General features: G+C 34.5%; 1 protein-coding gene and 1 pseudogene across 1 annotated transcript; one reads left to right on the top strand and one right to left on the bottom strand.

Annotated features, from left to right (window-relative positions):
- The window catches only part of LOC116593891, a 45,484-nt pseudogene that overhangs the window by 10,210 nt on the left and 11,685 nt on the right, over positions 1-23,589 (top strand).
- LOC116593890 (olfactory receptor 6C3-like) lies at positions 15,962-16,894 on the bottom strand. Its single transcript, XM_032348507.1, has one exon. The coding sequence runs from the start codon at positions 16,892-16,894 to the stop codon at positions 15,962-15,964; it is 933 nt and encodes a 310-aa protein (XP_032204398.1).

Here is a 23,589-nt window from a genome sequence, read left to right as displayed (position 1 = left end):
CTCTAAGCAAAGAGAGAGCCTAAAAGTAGTAGAACATAAAGGAACAGAGACAATATACAGTAACAGTCACATTACAGGCAATACAATGGCACTAAATTCATATCTCTCAATAGTTACCCTGAATGTTAATGGGCTAAATGCCCCAATCAAAAGACACAGGGTATCAGAATGGATAAGAAAAACAAACAAACAAACAAAAACCCTTCTATATGTTGCCTACAAGAAACTGATTTTAAGCCCGAAGACACCTCCAGATTTAAAGTGAGGGGGTGGAAAAGAATTTACCATTTATCATGCTAATGAACATCAGAAGAAAGCAGGAGTGGCAATCCATATATCAGAACAATTAGATTTTAAGCCAAAGACTATAATAAGAGATGAGGAAGGACACTATATCATACTCAAAGGATCTGTCCAACAAGAAGATCTAACAATTTTAAATATCTATGCCCTCAACATGGGAGCAGCCAACAATATAAACCAATTAATAACAAAATCAAAGAAACACATAAACAATAAGACAATAAGAGTAGGGGACTTTAACACTCCCCTCACTGAAATGGACAGATCATCCAAGCAAAAGATCAAAAGGAAATAAAGGCCTTAAATGACACACTGGACCAGATGGACATCACAGACATATTCAGAACATTTCATCCCGAAGAACAGAATACACATTCTTCTCTAGTGCACAAGGAACATTCTCCAGAATACATCACATCCTCAGTCCTAGATCAGGTCTCCACTGCTATCAAAAAATTGGGATCATTCCCTGCATATTTTCAGACCACAATGCTCTGAAGCTAGAACTCAATCACAAGAGGAAATTTGGAAAGAACCCAAATACATGGAGACTAAACAGCATCCTTCTAAAGAATGAATGGGTCAACCAGGAAATGAAAGAAGAATTTAAAAAATTCATGGAAACAAATAATAATGAAAAGACAATGGTTCAAAATCTATGGGACACAACAAAGGCAGTCCTGAGAGGAAAATATATAGCAGTACAAGCCTTTCTCAAGAAACAAGAAAGGTCTCTGGTACACAACCTAACCCTACACCTAAAGGATCTGGAGAAAGAACAAGAAAGAAACCCTAAACGCAACAGGAGAAGAGAAATCGTAAAGATCAGAGCAGAAATCAATGAAATAGAAACCAAAAAAACAATAGAACAAATCAATGAAACTAGGAGTTGGTTCTTTGAAAGAATTAGTAAGATTGATAAACCTCTGGCCAGACTTATCAAAAGAAAAGAGAAAGGACCCAAATAAATAAAATCATGAATGAAAGAGGAGAGATCACAACTAACACCAAAGAAATACAGACAATTATAAGAACATACTATGAGCAACTCTACGCCAACAAATTTGACAATCTGGAAGAATTGGATGTATTCCTAGAGACATATAAACTACCACAACTGAACCAGGAAGAAATAGAAAGCCTGAACAGACCCATAACCAGTAAGGAGATTGAAACAGTCATCAAAAATCTCCAAACAAACAAAAGCCCAGGGCCAGATGGCTTTCAGGGGGAATTCTACCAAACATTTAAAGAAGAATTAATTCCTATTCTCCTGAAACTATTCCAAAAAATAGAAATGGAAGGAAAACTTCCAAACTCATTTTATGAGGCCAGCATCACCTCGATCCCAAAACCAGACAAGGATCCCATCAAAAATGAGAACTATAGACCAATATCCTTGATGAACACAGATGCGAAAATTCTCACCAAAATACTAGCCAATAGGATTCAACAGTACATTAAAAGGATCATTCACCATGACCAAGGGGGATTTATTCCAGGGCTGCAAGGTTGGTTCAACATCCACAAATCAATCAATGTGATATAATATATTAATAAAAGAAAGAACAAGAACCATATGATACTCTCCATAGATGCTGAAAAAGCATTTGCCAAAGTATAGCATCCCTTCCTGATCAAAACTCTTCAAAGTGTAGGGATAGAGGGCACAAACCTCAATATTATCAAAGCCATCTATGAAAAACCAACCACAAATATCATTCTCAATGGAGAAAAACTGAAAGCTTTTCCGCTAAGGTCACACGGCAGGGATGGCCATTATCACCACTGCTATTCAACATAGTACTAGAAGTCCTAGCCTCAACAATCAGACAACAAAAGGAAATTAAAGGCATCCAAATCTACAAAGAAGAAGTCAAACTATCACTCCGCAGATGATATGATACTATATGTGGAAAACCCAAGACTCCACTCCAAAACTGCTAGAACTTATACAGGAATTCAGTAAAGTGTCTAGATATGAAATAATTGCACAGAAATCAGTTGCATTTCTCTACACCAACAAGACAGAAAAAAGAGAAGTTAAGGAGTCAATCCCATTTACAATTGCACCCCAAACCATAAGATACCTAGGAATAAATCTAACCAAAGAGGCAAAGAATCTATACTCAGAAAACTATAAAGTACTCATGAAAGAAACTGAGGAAGACACAAAGAAATGGAAAAATGTTCCATGCTTCTGGATTGGAAGAATAAATGTTGTGAAAATGTCTATGCTACCTAAAGCAATCTACACATTTAATGCAATTCCTATCAAAGTACCATCCATATTTTTCAAAGAAATGGAACAAATAATCCTAAAATTTATATGGAACCAGAAAAGACCTCGAATAGCCAAAGGAATATTGAAAAAGAAGGCCACAGTTGTTGGCATCACAATTCTGGACTTCAAACTCTATTCCAAAGCTATCATCATCAAGACAGCATGGTAGTGGCATAAAAACAGACACATCGATCAATGGAACAAAATAGAGAGCCCAGAAATAGACCCTTAACTCTATGGTCAACTAATCTTCAACAAAGCAGGAAAGAATGTCCAATGAAAAAAGAAAATAGCCTCTTCAATAAATGGTATTGGGAAAATTGGACAGCCACATGCAGAAAAATGAAATTGGACCATTTCCTTACACCACACACAAAAATAGACTTAAAATGGATGAAGGACCTCAATGTGAGAAAGTAATCTATCAAAATCCTTGAGGAGAACAGAGGCAGCAACCTCTTCGACCTCAGCCACAGCTACATCTTCCTAGGAACATTGCCAAAGGCAAGGGAAGCAAGGGCAAAAATGAACTATTGGGTTTTCATCAAGATCAAAAGCTTTTGCATAGCAAAAAAAAAAAAAAAAAAAAAAACAGTTAACAAAACCAAAAGACAACTGACAGAATGGGAGAAGATATTTGCAAACGACATATCAGATAAAGGGCTAGTGTCCAAAATCTGTAAAGAACTTAGCAAACTTAACACCCAAAGAACAAATAATCCAATCAAGAAATGGGCAGAAACATGAAGAGGCATTTCTGCAAAGAAGACACCCAGATGGCCAACAAACCCATGAAAAAGTGCTCCATATCACTCGGCATCAGGGAAATACAAATTAAAACCACAATGAGCTATCACCTCACACCAGTAGAATGGCTAAAATTAACAAGTCAGGAAATGACAGATGCTGGTGAGGATGCAGAGAAAGGGGAACCCTCCTACATTGTTGGTGGGAATGCAAGCTGGTTCAACCACTCTAGAAAACAACATGGAGGTTCCTCAAAATATTGAAAATAGGACTACCCTATGACCCAGCAACTGCACTACTGGGTATTTACCCTAAAGATACAAATGTAGTGATCCGAAGGGGCACGTGTACCCACTCGAATGTTTATAGCAGTAATGTCTACAATAGCCAAACTGTGTAAAGAACCTAGATGTCCATCAACAAATGAATGGATAAAGAAGAGGTGGTATATATACACAATGGAATACTATGCAGCCATCAAAAGAAATGAAATCTTGCCATTTGCGAAGACATGGATGGAACTAGAGGGTATCATGCTTAGCAAAATAAGTCAATCGGAGAAAGACAACTATCATATGATCTCCCTGATATAAGGAAGTGGAGATGCAACATGGGGGGTTAAGAGGGTAGAAGAAGAATAAATGAAACAAGATGGGATTGGGAGGGAGACAAACCATAAGTGACTCTTAATCTCACAAAACAAACTGAGGGTTGCTAGAGGGAGGGGTGTTGGGAGAAGGGGGTTGGGGTTATGGACATTGGGGAGGGTATGTGCTATGGTGAGTGCTGTGAAGTGTGTAAACCTGGTGATTCACAGACCTGTACCCCTGGGGATAAAAATATATTATATGATTTTAAAAAATAAAAAATTAAAATAAAAGAAAATAATAATTGACAAAAAGACCCAATGTAAAATAAAAGAAGAAAATGAACACCAAATGCCTGAGAAAATATTCAATTAATTATTCTTTTGTCATACAATATATTGAGTTTTGTTAAAATTTACATTTTATATGATCACTGTTTTAAAAGCTAACTCAGTGTTATGTACATTATTATATGTGTTTATGTTGGGTAAAATATTTAGTCAGAGCACTAGGACATTGGAATATTTCTAAATTATTCAAATGTATTTATGTATTCAAAAAATGTTTATCGAATGCCCACTACAGGGCAGAAGCCGGTTCTAAGGTAAGAGTATTAGTGACTTCTGGTCAAAGTCTAACAACTGCTTCTCTTGGGGTGGAGATGAGGGGCTGATCTGTGGAGCTGATCCTAAGATGTGAAGTCTCTCACATGGCAAGTTTCAACAAACTGATGTGGGCTTTCTGAGTGCAAAATTGAGAATACACAGCACAACCGGCTTGTGGGAAGTCTAGGCAGGCTCTGCAACCTGCTGCGGGGACCACAGCATTTTGTCTACAGGGCGGACAGAGATCTCTGCCCCCCTAGAATGAGGGATGTGAGAGAAAGCAGACAATAAGCAATGAACATGATTGATTCCCAAATTATAGGGTCTTTTATAAATTAGTAAATATTTTGTAAAGGAAGAGAAAACTGAAAAACCTTGGAAGTTGAAGGCTACTATAATTTTATGTAGAGAAGTTGGGGGAGGACTTATTGAGGTGACATGCAGATATCTGGGATAGGAGTGTGTCTGGTTTAAGAACCATCTACTGTAAATGCACTAAGGCCATAAGAGGAAACATCATGTGATTTTCGAAGAAAGATTTATTTTTTTCTTCCTTTCCAATATTAGTAAATGTATTGGTGCTTGTCCTGCTAGTCTCCTGGATAGAATATCCAGTATAGTACGGAATAAACACAGTGATAGTGAGCTTGTAACTGAATTTTGTTAAAATGATTTTTCTATGAACAAAGTATACCATGAAACAAATAAGGTGTTGCATCATTTGCACTTAAATGAATTGTATGTGTAATCTATTATATCAAAAGAGCCAGAAAAGGTATGAGAAACTTACAATCTTAGGTGTTGATTATCAAGAAGAGCAGTTTAAAGTCAAGCATTTAAATACACTACTAAGGGGCGCTGGGTGGCTCAGTGGGTTAAGCCTCTGCCTTCAGCTCAGGTCATGTTTTCAGGGTCCTGGAATGGAGCCCCACATTGGGCTCTCTGCTTAGCTGGGATCCTGTTTCCCCACCCCCCTCTCTGCCTGCCTCTCTGCCTATTTGTGACTTTTCTTTCTGTCAAATAAATAAAATCTTTAAAAAAATTAATACACTACTAAGAAACAGTAATATTTATGTTAATTATTATGTTAATATTAATGTTATGTTAATATTTATGTCTTCAGGCTTTTTTAAAGAACTGATATAGTTTATGTGTTAATTAAGGAGTTGCTAGAAATAAGGGCTACTTCATGTTTTCCATAAATATATGTGACTTCATATTTACATTTTAAATTGATAAATTATATGGCACAGAAAATTTTAAACTGGGTACTTGAAAAATACTTTGAGACTTCTCAAAAAGAGTAAATATATCACTTTCTTAGTGATAGTTTTTTACATAGTTACTAAGTATGCTATCATATGGAGAGGATGGTACATGTAATATTCCAATAAGACTAAGTTATATTTATAGTAAAATAATAATAATGTTAAACATGACAATATTTTCTGAATTCTTTCAAAGAATGTTGCTTGGTGCAATCATAAAACAATTTTAACTCATTAATCGTACAGTGTCTTTTTGTCTTTCTTTGATTTTCTAAGTTTCATTTTGAAAAAATTGGTATTTAAATATATTTAGAAGAAGGAAATGAGGTCAGTCTCATAGAGAGTGAAAAGACAATCTCAAAGGAAAGGAAATGCGTGAGAAAATGATTGGAATTTAAGTGGAAACATATATATATATATAAAATATATATGAGATATATATATATATATCTCAGTATTCTCAAATATCTTCAGTATACTGCTGGCAATAGAAATACAAGCAATGAAATAGAACTCTAGTGAGATTATGTGGATATTCATAGACTTTCACAGGCCCTGTTTCCTATTTACTTGTTCTTGACTATGTCTCTAATTTATGACAACATTTTAATTTTTTTTTTTTATTTGCTTGAGAAAAATAGAATCTTCCTTGCCCTGTCCATGAGGGCTAGCTTGACTTGCTGGTTCCTTAAGCTGTAAATAAAGGGGTTCAGCATGGGGGCTACTGAGGTGTTCAGCACAGCAACACCCTTGCTCAGAGACACTCTGTCTTTTGCTGCTGGATTAATGTACATGAAAATGCAGCTGCCATAGGAGATGGACATGACAATCATGTGGGATGAATAGGTAGAAAAGGCCTTTGTCCTCTGACTAGCGGAAGGAATCCTCAAAATTGTTCTAATGATATATATGTAGGACAGAATTATTAATGCCAAAGTGAACAGTAGAGTAAACACAGCACAGGAAAAACCCACTGTCTCTAGGAATTTTGTGTCTGAACAAGAAAGGTGTAGTAAGGGGAAATAATCACAGGTAAAATGGTCTATAACATTGGACTTACAGTAATCAAGCTGTATGAACAGCATGAGTGATGGGAATATGATTAGGAATGAAATCAGCCATGAAGAGAAAACAAGAAGTATGCAGACTCTGGGATTCATGAAATGGTCATGCAATGCAGAGGTTTGCAGATGGCAATGTAACGGTCATAGGACATGGCAGCCAGAAGGTAAAATTCAGTGACTCCCAACAGAATGAAAACAAAAACAAAAACAAAACAAAACAAAAAAACAAAACAAAACAACTGAGCTATGCAATCATTAAAAGAAATGTTTTTATCTCCTGTAATCAGGGTGCCCAGGAACTTGGGTATGCTGACAGCTGTGAATGAAACCTCTAGCAAGGAGAAATTTCTGAGGAAGAAATACATGGGAGTCTGGAGGTGGGAATCCAGCAAGGTAAGGGTGATAATGGTCAGGTTCCCAGTGATGCTGAGCATGTAGGTGATGAACAGAAAGACAAAGATCACCCCCTAAAGCTGTGGGTCATCTGACAATTCCAGGAGGATAAACTGTTTATCCTGTGTTGTTTTTCTTTTTTTTTTTTTTTTTCTTCTTCTTCTTTTGTGTAAACTAGAGAAGAAAACACAAACAGAAGGATTAGAGAAAGGGGATTGCATATGGGAAGCCGCTGGAATTTGTCTCTGGAAGCAAACTAATTTAATTTAGTTTAGTTTAATTAATTTAATGTAGGAGAACTTTAAGACAACTTAATAAAAGTGGGTGACATGTTTTAAAGTAAGTTTTTACCATCGGCCACACTCTGTGTTTAACACAGAATGGTTTTTCAAAATCCTTTATTTCACAGATTGGGAATTGCTTCTAAAAAGATTTTAAAAAATCTTATCCCCATTACATACCCTACATGAGAAGAACAGGAATTTAACCTAGGTTTCTCTGAATATTTGATAACTGGAATACAAATGCTTCCTGTTGACTCTTCAAAATAATTCCCTGAAGGATTCCCTTCCCATTGAGAAAATCTTTGTTTTCTTCCAACCACATTGTCTCATTTCCTCATTTCTGTCACCTAATTCCCTATATTATTACTTAGTAGTATAACATAGAAAAGACGTTATGTTTGGAGGAAGGTCACTCAAATGAGGATGTGACCAAAATTTGAAAGTCAGTGAAGTTCAATTTTTAACACTGTGACAAAATTCCCAACTTTTCATTCTGGTTCACATTCTTCTTTTCCAACCTCCTATTCCTCATCTGAAGCCACAGTTAATGAATTCTTTGACATGATGTCCTTGGACTTTGGACAGCACAGAGTTGACAGAAGGCATGGTAGAAATTTAGGTTAATCTACACATTCATGAGCTAAAGAAACAATGTATTTATATCTAAAATTATTTTATAGAACATTTTTTCCTTCAGAGTTTCTTCTATCTAAATGTTGTTGGTATTATTCTTTATATATAAATTCTGCTTTCTATCCCATATTATAATTTTGTATTTTTCCTTTTATCTACAAGAGTATTCAGTTATAAAGTTTTATTATGGCAACACCTTGGAGTATAGGATAAGACAGTACATGAGATCCCTTTATATTCTTTTCCTGAATAATAATAACTTTAATAATACAATGCATTTTGAAGTGAAGCTAAATTTTTCTCAATATATCAAACCAGTCCGTTATCATATCCCTCATTCTGTGCATTCTCACTAAATAGTAAAGTGTCAATTCAGAGTTATGAAAGACATTTTGCAAATAGGATATTTAGTAGAATTATTGATTACTGGTATATAATACTGCATCATAATACTGTGAAGTTTCTTGCTCCTTTTTTCCGTTATATGCCTGAGTTCTCTTTTCACTCACTTCACACTATTTAGCAAAAAAAAATGTTGCTGTTGATTACTTAAGGCAAATTCCAACTGAGATGGATAGTGCCAACGCTATGGGGAAAGCATGTGAAAGTCACAGGAAATGAACAATTCTTTTGCTATTTCTCAGGACTGGAGGAAGCAGGCTGAAGGGCTTTTAAGCAGACATCATAGTGACATATTTTGTAAACAAACTTATGGTAATTCAGGTGTATGATCGATATTTCAATCATAACAGTCATTGTTCTCAATGAACAATCCTCTATCATTAACACTGTGTGTACAACTCTTTGATCTGTAAGTTATTTCTTCTTCTGATGTTTTTGGTAGAGTGATAAAAAATATATCCAAGACTCTAAAACATCATTTCAAGCTCTCCTTCCTAACTGCTTATCCATGTTTATTTTACCCAGTCACATGTAACTTATGTTCACAAAATTTGTAGTCCCATTAGCTCCTTTCTTTTCAATGAATTCTATTCTGTCATGGATATCTAATTGTTGAATCAAGTGTGTCATTCATTGAAAGTGAAAATTAACAAATTGTATAAACAGCTACTTGCTATTTTGTTAAATAAAATAACTGGAAATGATTTTTAGGACACTTCTGCCATTCCATATACATTTTGAAAAAGAACAATAGCATTCTCCAGATTGTCCAAGTTAAAGAAACAACAATTTTTTAAGGCCTACTAAAGATGAAGAGATTGTTTTCTTTATTTTTGTAATAATTAGAAGTAGTAAAAAGCACCATGATTCCACAATATAATTGGAAACTAACTTTATCATCCTGCACTCTCTTCCTAATTTAAAGAGAGAGAATTCTTTAATTCTGTATAATAAATTCTCTCTTCGTAAGTTAAATCTCCTTGAAGAAAGGTGTGAACACATATGTCCAAGGAAATTTTCGTCCACAAATTAGTACACAATTTTCCAATTCTCTTTCTCTCTCATGTGACACTCCTTTTCTTGGTGTTAGATTTAGATGTGAGGCTAATTTGTCAAATAAGAGAACAAAATATTGGTTTAATGTGGTATCTCAAGTAATAATTCAGGTTATAACAACCACTAACTTTTTTTTTTTTTATTCCTGACCATGTTTACTGACAACTAATGTCATGCAAGAACTTTATGGTGACTGAATAGAAAAGAATCTCATGGACGACCAATTTAGGTCCCCCCCCCCCAGATTATTACTTTAGTAATGGCTCAGAATTTTCCTCAAATTTGATCAGAATCTTGTTTCCCTCAGTCCCCTGGGGGGAAAAAATCACTTTGTTTTTTTCCTAATAGAAAGGGAGAATTTGGATCCCAAATCAGATCAAAGCATCAACCAGTATGAATAGGAATAATGAAGGAAAAGCAGTAATCATATAAATTACTCTCAAAGTCTGTAGGTTTTCCTTGAGATATTCTACATATATCCTGATTATCTCAATTTGTTTTTGTTAACTAGGTATCTATATTTGGGTATAATTTTTAATGTAAAGAAGGAAAGGAATTCTTCAAAAACATAAAGCATCAAGAACTTAATTTTTATTTATAAGATATGATATTATTGGGGCACTTGTGGGCTTTGTCTTCAAAGAGAAATGGATTAAAAATGCAACTCATAGTATTGTGACTTTGGACAAGTTACTTAATCTCTCTAAATTTTACTTTTTCCTTCATTTAAAAAAATAAGAATAATAAGTTATGGAATAGTCACGAGGACTAATTTAAGAAAAAGTAAAATTAAGTCATACAAAATCTGTATAAAATGTACTCCCAAAAAGTGGTTAATATTATCTTTATTCTCCCCAAAATGAAGTCAATGAACATATTTGAAGAATATAGCCCCACTTTAAATACCAAAACCATCTTTGAGACAGTGAAAACTGTGTGCACTTATCTCATTTACTCAGTGTGAGTTATCTATGTTAATTTGAAGACACTGACAATGAAAGAGATTAAGTATAATAAGCAAGATCAGACATCAGATGTTAGTTGATAGTAGAATTGGAATTCCTAAGTCTTTCTGCCTGAAACCAGAACATTTACTACTTATTAAACATGTATTCGATGAGGAAGATCAAATTGAGAGACAATAATTGTATGAAAAGTAATAGAGGAATAAGATATTATGACAAACAGGAAATGTAACATACTCATTTTTCATAATCCTTGTTATCAAGGATAACAGCTGACATAAGAAACCCAAATTATTCTATGTATTCCAAAATAAAGTTAAGGTAAACATTAATGAATCAGTGCTAAAAAAAAGAAATTTTCCATTGGCTACAACTTTACAATCTTACCTCTATTTGTCACACAAATGACATCATCAGCTGGTTGAAATGGTTAAAAAAAAAAAGCAAATTGACAACTATTTCAGTTTTAGGTTAAGAGATTCAGTATTTTAAAAATCAGTCTTTCTCAATACATTGAAGTTTCTTTATTTCTGTAGCTAATATTCTTTTACACACTTTTCACTATAGCTATGGGAGCAAAAATAGTGAAGAGAAGTTAGATTTGGAGTTACTTTGGACCTTTTGGAAGAAGATTCCATGTGGATTGTCTCTTGCCTAATGCACATGTTTTATTTACCATATATATCCATGTCTCAGAGCAAATACTCCAGTGAATCAAATGTGCCAACAAGGGCCTAGAGGAAAATACACTAAGGATTGTACAAATGTTATCAAAAGTTGCACTAATATTGGAACGAGAAACTTTTGGGATAATGCCCAAAGAGATAAAAAAAGGGCATAAGAAATCAGCCAGAAGCACTTGGAATATTTTGCATATAATCTAAATGAAAAATAACTAAATATGCAGTTTTTTGGGAACATTTCCTGAATTTCCTGAATCAGGATTTCTTTCAAGAATAGAATCTCCTATTTCTTCTTTTGCTGAGTAAAATACTGAGACGACTTAATTTCATCTGAAAACATTACATTTTTATCATATACTAAAACATCTCCATAAAAGTGGCACTCCAAGCTAGTAGGTATGAAATAAAGTATTCAAAAACACTGAATATAGAATGATAAGGAGAATGGGATAGAGTTCAGTGCTCAGTGATTTCCCATTGAAAGGCATGAAAAACTATGGATTAAATACTCATTGAACTCTTCAATCTTTTCCAAGAATCACTTGAAGTCATTCTCCCATCATAGTAATGGTGCTGATTCTTGAGAAGCATCTACTACCCAGAAAATCCCTTTCCATTTGAAGGATGTGCTGGGTTTATCCCTGTAATTGATGGAAACATAAAATCTAGGAAATTGGCAGGATTTTACAATTCTGATTTCTTTCTGTCTCATTTTAGAAAATTATCAAAAAAGCAATCTGTTGAATCAATCACTACTTTTTTCATTCAACAAATATCTTCACTGATCTGCTACATTTAAATAGTATATAAAGCACTGGGGATAAAACGGAATCAAAATAGATAAGATTTCTATTGCCACACAATTATTAAAAATCAAGGAAAGCCAAATGAGAGAAAATGTTCTGAAAGTTATAAAGTAACCTATCAGTTCAGAACTTTTTTAGTACACCAAACCATTTTTTAATCAGCAAATTTACTCCATTATACCAAATAATGTATACTATTGAACCCATTATTTTTAGTCATTTTTCAAATATAAAATTATACAAAATTGTACTTTTAACATTTTCTGACTTGTCTGTTGATTCCCATTTCACCAAAAGTTGCCCCAAAGTAGTGATTTTTTGCTTGTTAAATATTCTAAATTATTCTGATTCAACCACAGTATTTAATAAATTATGTGATCCAAGTAATTTAAGAGTGATGATCTAATTGTTCATATCAAAGTTAATCAGTAAAACCAGCATATCATTAAAAAGAGCTATTTTAACAGATACCTAATTTCTATTGAAGTTTTCATATATACATAAGTTTATTACTTTCAGGACTTAAAACTTCTAAAAAATATTTTTAGTTTTATATGTAAGTGCCTATGATATATAAGAATATCAATGGAAGGCAGTGTATCACAAGGATTTTTTTTTTAAAGGAGTTTTAGATCCAAGAGAGATAGATTCAAATTCAAGCTTTGTTACTTATTCACATTAAAGGCCTTTCTTTCTCCATTTCTTTTTTTTTGGGGGGGGGGCATTTCCTGAATTTCCTGAATTATTTCTTTTTTTTAAAGACTTTATTTATTTATTTGACAGACAGAGATCCCAAGTAGGCAGAGAGGCAGGCAGAGGGGGGCGGGGAAGCAGGCTCCCTGCTGAGCAGAGAGCCTGATGTGGGGCTTGATCCCAGGACCCTGGAATTATGACCTGAGCGAAAGGCAGAGGCTTTAACCCACTGAGCCACCCAGGCACCCCTCTTTCTTCATTTCTAAAAAAGTTTAACAATGTAAATTTTTAGCGAATTAAATAAAACATAATATGTGGAGCTCTCTGTTTCTATAAGAAGAAGTAGCTTGAGAGAGATCAATAGTCATGCAAGGAATGTATAGAAATGTGAGATTAAACAGAAAAATAATGTGGTCTAAGACATATGACACCTTCAGTTTGCAGTTCTGCATGTAAGAAGTCACAAATCACCACCTGGGTATAACAATAAGTAAAAAGAGGAACAGCCTGAAAAATCAACTCATTTTGGATCCTTAGAGCAGGCAAATCACTGCCCTCAAGATTGAAAATCAGACAGATAAATATAAGAAGTGAAGGTTTAAGGGAACAGAGGCTCATGAGCAGGAACTGCCATAAGGTCCAGTGCTAGAGTAGGAAAACCTCAAGTATAATTTCAGAAATATCACCTCATGCTTCTTCATGGGAAGAGGAAAAGGGACCGTTTTTAAATACATGAGAGTGCTGTGCTCTTAAGAAAGCCAGCCCTCACAAAGAGCCAGCCCTCACAGAAATCTAGCTGACCAGAGTCTAACCTGCTGGGACACTATAGAGCTTAACTCACCCCAGACAAGGAAATACCCAACTCCAGTATCCTATAGACTTCCACTGGGAAAAAGAAAATACCCAACTTCAGCCCACTCTAACCTTCCTGTTCTATTTAAGTGGGGAGAAAAATCCGAGAAACACTCACGAAGTTTATAATCCAGAGGCTGGAAGCTCACTAAAACACTGAGCTCTAACCATAGGACTATAGAATCCGTCCCCTTCTCCCATGCCTAACCATAACATTTCTTTTCCTTTTTTTCTTTTATTGTGATTTTTTAAAATTAACATATAATGATAACAAATAATAATAACATATAATTAACATTATTTGCCCCAGTGGTGCATGTCTGTGAGTCACCAGTCTTAACACAATTCACAGCACTCACCATAGTCCATACCCTTCCCAATGTCCATCACCCAGCCCCTCATCTCTCCTCCAACACTCCCTACAATCCTGTTTCTTACCTGAGATTAAGAGTCTCTTATAATTTGTCTCCCTCCCTGGCCCCATATTGTTTCATTTTTCCCTCCCTCCCTCCCGCCCAGATCTTAAATTCCTCAGAGAGATCATATGATAATTGTCTTTCTCTTACTGGCTTACTTCACCAAGCATAATACCCTCTAGTTCAATCCATATCATTGCAAATGGCAAGATTTTTTTTTTTTTTTGAGAACATCACATTTCTAAATGTCTATCTGTTCTGTATTTGTTTTTGTTTTTTGTTTTTGTTTTTGTTGTTGTTTTTTCCCAGTGCATTGTGTCTGGGTGTCAAGAAGAGTACAAACATAACAAAGGTAAAAAAAAAATTTTGGAGAGGCAGAGAATGATTCAGAACGAGACATGGGTGAGGTGTTAGAATATTAAGACTGGAAATTTGAAATAAATGTGATTAATATTGCAAGGATCTAGTGGATAAAGTAGATGAAATGTAAGAACAGAAGGGAAAGATAAGCAGAGAAAATTACAATCCAAAAACCCCATACAAAAAACAATCACAACCACCACCACCAACAACAAAAACAATTCCTGAAGAAATAAAGAATTCCTTGGAGAAAAGAAATTAAATGTTTGTGTTGTCAATATCCAGGCTGGACGGAATTGTTAAGAAAAATGCTTTAGAAAGAAGGAAAATAATATAGTTCATTATGTCAGAGATTTACATAATGTAAGAAAGAGCACTGCAGAAAGAAGAGTCTAAGGTAAAATAAAAAAAAAAAATTGTTTGTTAACTTAGGGCACTTGGCATACTCTAGGTATTATAGGCTGCTGAGAATAGAAGGATCTAGATGGCAAGATGTTGCTTCAAGGACCTGAGGTAACACAGAAACAGAGCGAGCAAGAGATTACAAACTCCATGAAATAAGAAAATAAGGAAACGGGCAAAATCTTCGAATTTGATCTTCTTCGAAGATCCCTGTAAAAGTGTGAGAAGGCACATCCTTGGAAAAGGTCTGAGAGGCCCCCAGAATTTTGTGGACTGAAACTAGACTGAAGGGTGATGGTCTTCCTCTGTACAAATCCAGGTTTATAAGACTGTGAGAGGCCGTTGTTTTCTCAAATGTATCAACCCAAAGGTGCAAGAAACATGAAGAAACAGAGAAAATTTCTCTAATCAAATAACAAAATTTTCATTAGCAGAGTCTAGAGAAATATAAGCACATCTGACAAATTATTCAAAATAACTGTCATAAGATACTCAAGGAATTAGGAAAATAGCATGTGTTTTAGTTTTATTGCATTTGCTTCAAATCTTTAACAGGTATAAATAGTTTTTTAAGATTTTATTTATTTATCTGACAGAACAAGTGAGAGCAAGAGAAGGCCCGAGTAGGCAGAGCGGTGGTCAGAGGGAGAGGGAGAAGCAGGCTCTCCGCTGAGCAGGGGGCCTGATGCGGCACTCCATCTCAGGACCTGGGATCATGACTTGAATGGAAGGCAGATGCTTAACTGACTGAGCCACCCAGGTGCCCCAACTATAAATACTTCAAAAAATGGTAGAGAACATGGAAATTCTATAAATAGTACATAATATCATGATCAATATTTACCCTGTAATATGCACTATATTTCACAAAATACAAAGCTCTACATTTAAAGTGCAAATCACAACTACTTATTACTTCTAAGAACAGAATTTAATATACAATACTTTGGGAGTGTAGATTTTCTAAATTAGCACATAATGTATTATTTGCCCCAAATATATAGGTCTGTGAATCATCAGACTTACACATTTCACAGCACACACCATAGACTATAAGAAGAAGCATATTGATATAGATATTAGGAATTTCAGGATTTTACCTAGTTACTCTTTAGACTCTCCTTCCCTCCAACCCCCGCCCCAGGAGAAATACTTAATTTACTTGAAGAAAATTTTTACTTTATGGATCACATCTCTGAAGGCTTGTTTTACTTGCTGGTTTCTCAGAGTGTAAATGAAGGGGTTTAGCATAGGGGCAACAGAGGTGTTGAGAATAGCTACTCCTTTTGTCAATGATGCCTTTTCTTTTGCAGAGGGATTAGCATACATAAATATACAGCTTCCATAAGAAATGGAAATGACAATCATATGAGAGGAGCATGTGGAGAAAGCCTTTTTTCTCTGACTGGCAGATGGGAATCTCAAAATCGTTCTGATAATATACATATAAGATAAAATCACCAGTGCCAAAGTGAATAGCAGAGCAACCAAAGCAAAGTAAAAACCAATCACTTCTAGGAGCCACGTATCTGAACAGGATAGTTGTAGAAGGGGAAAATAGTCACAGGTAAAGTGATCGATGACATTGGAAGCGCAGTAATCCAGCTGGAGCAGAAGCATGAGGGGTGGGAAAATGGTCAGGAACCCGCCCAGCCACGCACAGAGCACAAGCACTGTGCAGACTTTCCTGCTCATGATGGTGGTGTAATGAAGAGGCTTGCAGATGGCAACATAGCGGTCATAAGACATGGCAGTTAGAATGTAAAATTCTGTTACCCCCATGAAAATAAGGAAAAAGAGTTGGGCTATACAGTTGTTATAGGAAATAGTTTTATCCCTGGTGATAATTGCTCCCAGAAATCTAGGAATACACAGAGTTGTAAATGAGATTTCTAAGAAAGAGAAGTTTCGGAGGAAGAAATACATTGGTGTCTGCAGATGAGGGTCCACCAAGGCTAGAGTGATGATAGTCAGGTTTCCAGTGACGCTTAATAAGTATGTGATAAATAAGAAGAGAAAAATCACAATCTGAAGGTCAGGATCATCAGAAAGGCCTAGCAGGACAAACTCTGTGATCACTGTGTGGTTCATTCCTCTCTTTCTCTCCCTCCTTCTCTCTGTCTCCTGTTTCTTTAAAGATATCTAGATGGCAAAAGCATTAAAGGGAGGATATGAAAGGTGTAATTCATGATGATCAATATCACCATCACTGATACAATTATAAAATATATTCTATACTTCATGTTGATCTTATTTTGATCCTCTTGTTTGCATTTGGTTATAATGCATATTTGTGAGCTTTGCTTTATTAGTTTTCTTATTTGAAATGTAGCAGAAGTTTGTTAATCTTCATGCAATAATCTTTCTTATGTATTTATAAGTTATACCACCACCTAAAAACAGAAATGTTCTTAATTCCATCACAAGGTAGTGAAAGAAGGCTTAAGTAACAACCTTTATACATCTTCTGACATAAGAAATCAATTAATGATTTTCTTACAAGTAATTTATCACTATTAATTATTTAATTTAATCATTAATTTTATTTTATATATTAATAATTTGGGGTATAATTTTCAAAATAGTGTGAGAATGCTGTATACATATATAGTAGCATATTATATATACTTACTGTGTGAGAGAGGTAATAGCCCTATTATTTTATTTAACAAATAAAGAATATTTTCACTTACTCATTTATTGTTTTTTCTTGTAATCCCATCAAAATTAATGTTTCACTAGTTTTTCATTAATTTTCATATCTTCTGTGACTTGCTAGAAATATACATACAAAAATATTTTTATTTTTGAGCTTAATGGAGCTACACCTTTTTTTTAAAAATTTTACACTGAAGCACAAATTTGAAAAGTAACTACTTGCCTCAGATATTAGCAGTTCTGTCACCCAGATTGTTGCCCAGTGCATATTCCATTTGAACATCCTTCTTCCTGAGCTATTAGCTTTATGAAAAAAAAATCTGGCTCTCTTGTAATTCTGTCTCACACTTATCTTTTACATGAGAACAGTGATCCATAAGGATATTTCAGAAACATACAGGAAAATGTCTTCTATTTGTACTAACATACAGGCAATTCCCAGTTGTGCTGGATATCCTGTGCTATAGATTTTGATTATTAAATTTATGAAAGTTATCTCCTTTATATTTTAAGAGTTAAATTTGTGCTGTGAAGAACAGAATGCAAATCATTGCTTCTCTGCCAGACTTCAGCAAAGTTCACTCTGATCAAATTTGATTCGATTTGATTAGATTTCCTTTGATGGCTCTAAGGAAACAGTTCAGGAAATAAATACAAAATGTCAGAAAACCTTAAAAAATGTGAAAATAATATGATAGCCCTCTTCAATGATGTTAATCTAAAAACTTAGGAAAGCACTAATTAAAGAGAGGACTGAGAAGGATATAACATCATTGGTGTATGAGTGCGAATTCTTAAACTAGATTGATTTTCCTCCACTTGCACTTATAGCTCAAATTTTCCAAGTCAATTTGTTTTGACCTCAAAAGAAAGTTGTTCATTGATCTAGTGGGAACAAGACCAAGTCCAGGTCAGACTGTATATTTACAGACCACGAGGGATTCCTGGAAGCCATCCTTACATTTCTCAGTAGCCTTTTAATTCTTTTCTATAGTGAATCTCCCTTGAGAATGGTTGTGTTCATTTTTGTATCCCACAGAGGACCTAAAATGTTGACTTCTACAAAATAATTAATCCATTAATCACAATTTCTTAATATTTTGTGAATAATAAAAACTGTTGTGAAACCTTTTTTATAAAAATAAACTCAATCTAATTTATTTTTAATCATCTGGAAATATAAATCTTTCTAAATATGCCCTTTTTATTATTTATCCTTAGACTTTCTTGGTGTTGAAGCATTGAGAAACAAGGTTATTTCGTAATTCTAAGTTAAATAATAACTATTATAAGGCACCTATTGTGGTTACATTTTTTAAAAATTCCAATATACATGTTAATTTAACCCTTAGTACAAATGGGAATATTTAATTACAGTGTCAATTTGCTCATCTAATTTTTAAACTTGGCCTTTATATTTATTTGTCTTATCTTTAATATTCTAATGAGAAATATCACCAAGTACTAATATTTTACTTATTTGAAATTCTGGATAGTGAATTATTATTGATTTTTAAATGTCATTTTTTATATTTCCCAAATATTTTGATAATAAAAATTATACTACATGTAATCAGTTAAAAGTAAGGCATACATTTGTTATATAATTATATAAACTAATAATACACATTAAATAATAACTATTTAATATTAAATAAGTGCTGTATATCTAAAAAAAATAACAAGACATAAGTACTTTAACATAAAAAATACAATTGTCAGTTTGTATAATCAGATAATGACATAGTTACCGAAGCAGAAGTAAATCACAGTTGGAATGCAAGACTTTTCGGAAATTACTTACTGGAAGAGAGGAATTAGAACAGAGTGGGGAGAAAAATGGAAGGAAAATGTAGGCATAACTGAAATTTATGACTGTGAATACTGGGTTTACTTAAGGTACTTAAAGGAGCATGCTGGCAAATGTGCTTTTATATCATAGGGAGTGATGCCCTTGTCCACTTCATTTATATTTTTTTCAGCTTTGTTGAACTAGAATTAACCTATATAATATTGTGCAAGTTTGAAGGGAACAATGTGTTGATTTTAGACACTTGTGCATTGTGAAATGATTACCAAGGTAGGGTTAGTTAGCCCATCTTTCACTTGTATATTTACCTTTTCTTTTTTTATGGTGAGAACATTTAAGATTTACTCTCTCAGCAACTTTAAGTATATAATATGGTAATCTTGTAGGTCAGTTCTATTGCAAGAATGAAATGGTGTCATGTTTTTACCCTAAAAGCCCAATTAATAGGCAACAAGAAACTCTCTCATATTCATGGGGGGCACAGGTGCAGTAATGCTCATTTGACTGCATTCTCATTCCCAGGATTTCCTGTAATTGCTGTTTAGGTTTAGAGGCTTAATCCTGGTTTAGGTTTGGGGACTCTTATTTTGCAAAAATTTAGGTTTGGGAATTTTTTTGTAACTATCAAGGGGAGACACATGTTTAGTCTTTTTTTTTTTTTTTATTCTTAGCAGCTACTGTTGATCAATGGCTGAATCCTTTAATTCATGATGTGATGCAAAATGGCAATGTTCTTAATCTGTTATTTACCATTTGCTTATTCATTGTTACAGTTCACATGAAAAAGCCCAGGTGAATACCTACTTCATTTCTATTTCATAGTCAGAGTTGGTTGTCTAATATCTTTTTGTTGGTATCTTTAGGAATACACGGCTCTAGGGGGTGGGATTGTGGACATTGGGGAGGGTATGTGCTTTGGTAAACCTGGTGATTCACAGACCTGTACCCCTGGGGATAAAAATATATGTTTATAAAAAATAAAAAATTAAAAAAAAAAGGAATACACGGCTCTATAAATTTTGTATTTGTTGTAGGTCACATTAGTGATTGACATACGTATTTCAAGGGAGATTGAAATTGTCATCCCTCTCTCTTTGGAGTGCTTTAGTCAGGGGGAGACCCTTCTCTTTTGGACCGTACACTTTTCCTCTTTGATTGTTTCCTTTGCATCTTGTAGAACAAGTGTTTCCAGGCTCATGCTACACTTTTCTGTATTAGAACTGGACTGAGTCATTTCTCCAAAGAGGCCTTCTTACATTGGTTAGGAAATGTGAATCAAGGTAAGAAAGTGGGTACTAGCTGTGAAAATTACTATGAGTTTGATCATCCTTTCTAGGTATTTTCAGTGGATAGGGCCAACACACAGAATTTTTTAAAAATATTTCATTTATTTATTTGAGACAGAAAGAGCACAAGTGAGAGAGAAAGCATGAGTGGGTGGTGGCAGGGGAATGGGGGGAAGAACAGAGGGAGAGGGAGAAGCAGACTGCTCACTAAGCAGGGAGCCCTAGGTGGGGCTCAGTTCCAGGACCCTGGGATCATGACCTGAGCTAAAAGCGGCCGCTTAACCCACTGAGTTACCCAAGAATCATACACACACGTATATATATATATTTTTAAGTACAATGCCTATGAGTGCAATTTCAATCTATCATTCAAATTTAGGACTACAATATTTTTGTGAAACTCCTTCTACCATATACATGCATATATATAATATATTAATATATATTTATTAATAAGATAAAGATATATGTATATATCTTTAATTAAAGTGTTATTTATTTGAGAGAGCATAAGTGTGGCAGGAGGTAAAGGTGGAGGGAGAAGGAGAAGCAGACTCTCTTGCTGAGCAGGGACCTTGGCACAGGGCTCAACCCCAGGACTTTGCGATCATGACCTGAACTGAGGGCAGATGCATGACTAATTGAACAACACAGGCACCCCTTTATATATTCTTTATCTCATAATTAGAACCCTGGCTATGGATGGAATTAGAGAAGATTCTAATATTGTATTAATTTTCATTTGCTTCTTTTCCTCACTCTGCCCATAAAGTAACATTAGAATAACAGTGACAGCACTACTATCCACCATATTATTCCTACCTAGGAACAACTTAAGATTTTTTTAAGCTATTGTTTTTGCTCTTAGATTAGATCCCACTTGGATGTACAGTTCAATTATAGCACTTAAGATCTCTTGGAATAATTCTACCTCATTTGGTTATCTCATTAACTAAATATATATTAAATATACTTATTCCAGTTCAGTATAATGGCTTATGCCAGTAAGATACACATTTCTTTCCACTCCTTTCAAACAATTTTGACTTGCTTTCTGAGGATTCCTGAGACAGATTCATGGAGCCATTGAAAAGTGAAACTAGAGGGGTGTCTGGGTGGCCCAATCAGTTGAGCCTCTGACTATTTGTTTTGGTCCAGGTCATGATCTCAGGGTCATTAGATCCAGCCTTGCCTTAGGCTCAGTGCTCAGTGAGGAGTCTGCTTGGGATTCTCTCTATGTCCCCCGTTGGCCCGCCCCCACTCTCTCTCTCTTTCTCTCTCACAAAAATAAATATTTTTTTAAAAATATTAAATAGAATTGAAATTGAAACATAATACTGAATATTGGCTGAATAAGAAGTCTAGGAAGCATCTTCAGAGGTTTTGTTCTTAACACATCAATATATTGGGGTGCCTGAGCGGCTCAGTCGGTTGAATGACTGACCCACTCTTGATTTTGGCTCAGATCATGATCTCAAGATTGTGGGATGGAACCCTGAGTCAGTCTCCATGCCCATCATGGAATTTGCTTCAGATCCCCACCCCCGTCCCCTCTGTTCTACCAGCTCTCACCCACTCTATCTGTCTCTAAAATAAATAAAATCTTTTAAGAAAAGTTGATATCTTACCCTTTTGAAATTTTTACCATCAAGTACATATGAATGATGATTAATTAATACTTCTGATAAACTAGTCAATGGCAATTTCATTGAGGTTCAAGGTAAGAAAATAACTATTTTGAAAAATACATGAGATTGAAGTCTCATAGGATGTCCCTTTGACAGTCTGAGAGAGGACCCTTTGACTGGTTCCACTTATTTCAGGTATTTTAAAATAAAGAAAACGAAAATAATTCTTTCTGTTGTGCTCATGGAAGTCTCCCTAAGTGATGCATTAGCATTGATAGTCTTTTTTTTTTTTAATCTTATGTGTTTATTCACTTATCTTTAGTTAAAGCCCTTTAAAAGTCATTAGAAAGATATATTCATAGAGTACACCGAAGAAATTTGCTCTATTGATCATGTTACTGTGTTTCTTTTTCCTTTATTAAATTGTTCAGAATGAGTTGTTCACATTTATTTTAATATATTAGAGGAAAGAAAAAAATTAATTAATGTTATGGGCAATATCTAGCTCAGCTTTATAGTAATACTGGAATACACTTCTGGCACTACTCATTCATTCTTGACAAATTAACTAGAGATCATGTGAAATCTCTGTCCAAATGAAACAAAATCTCCACAGTTGACTCCACTGAGTGACTGGAAGAATTATTATTGGAATTGTCTTTCACTGTTCTTTATATTATTTTGGATGACCATTTTCCTGGAGAAATCACAATTATTTACATTTATTCATTTCATCAAGGATGGGAAGGCCAGTTTTTATAATTCATACAGTTGTGTATAGAAACAAATCAAGGAAAAAAGAAAGCACCAAATTACATTTAATAGTATTTTCAGAAATGATAACACTCATATCATTAGGGGTTTTTGCTGAATATTAACACATAACCTTATAGTTTTGGTTTACCAATCATCCATCTATAATTTAAATGAGGAAGGAAACTAAATAAATTATTAATAAAATTATGACATTAAAACTTACTATTAACTCATATTTTTGACATTATAGGGTTAGTTTATTTATTACAGAATGTATTTTTTTTTTTGTTATTAGAAGGGGATGGATTGGGGTGCCTGGGTGTCTCAATGGGTTAAAGACTCTGCCTTCCACTGGGATCATGATCCCAGGGGTCTGGGATGGAGCCCTGCATCAGGGCTCTCTGCTCAGCAGGGAGCCTGCTTTTCCTTATCTCTCTGCCTGCCTCTCTGCCTACTTGTGATCTCAGTCTGTCAAGTAGATGAATAAAATCTTTTAAAAAAGAAAAAAAAAAAAAAGAAAGGCAAGGATTAAAAACGAAAAAAGAGCCGCTTAGTAGATTTGTGACTTTGGATGTTACTAAAATTTTTTAAGCTTCATTTTTCTTCATTTGACATGGAGTTAAAATGTAAGGAGTGTTTTGAGAATTA

Source organism: Mustela erminea, chromosome 6 (assembly GCF_009829155.1).
Source record: "Mustela erminea isolate mMusErm1 chromosome 6, mMusErm1.Pri, whole genome shotgun sequence".
NCBI lineage: Eukaryota > Metazoa > Chordata > Mammalia > Carnivora > Mustelidae > Mustela > Mustela erminea.
The sequence above is the reverse complement of the archived record's forward strand: the minus strand, read 5'-3'. Positions and strand labels throughout refer to the sequence as shown.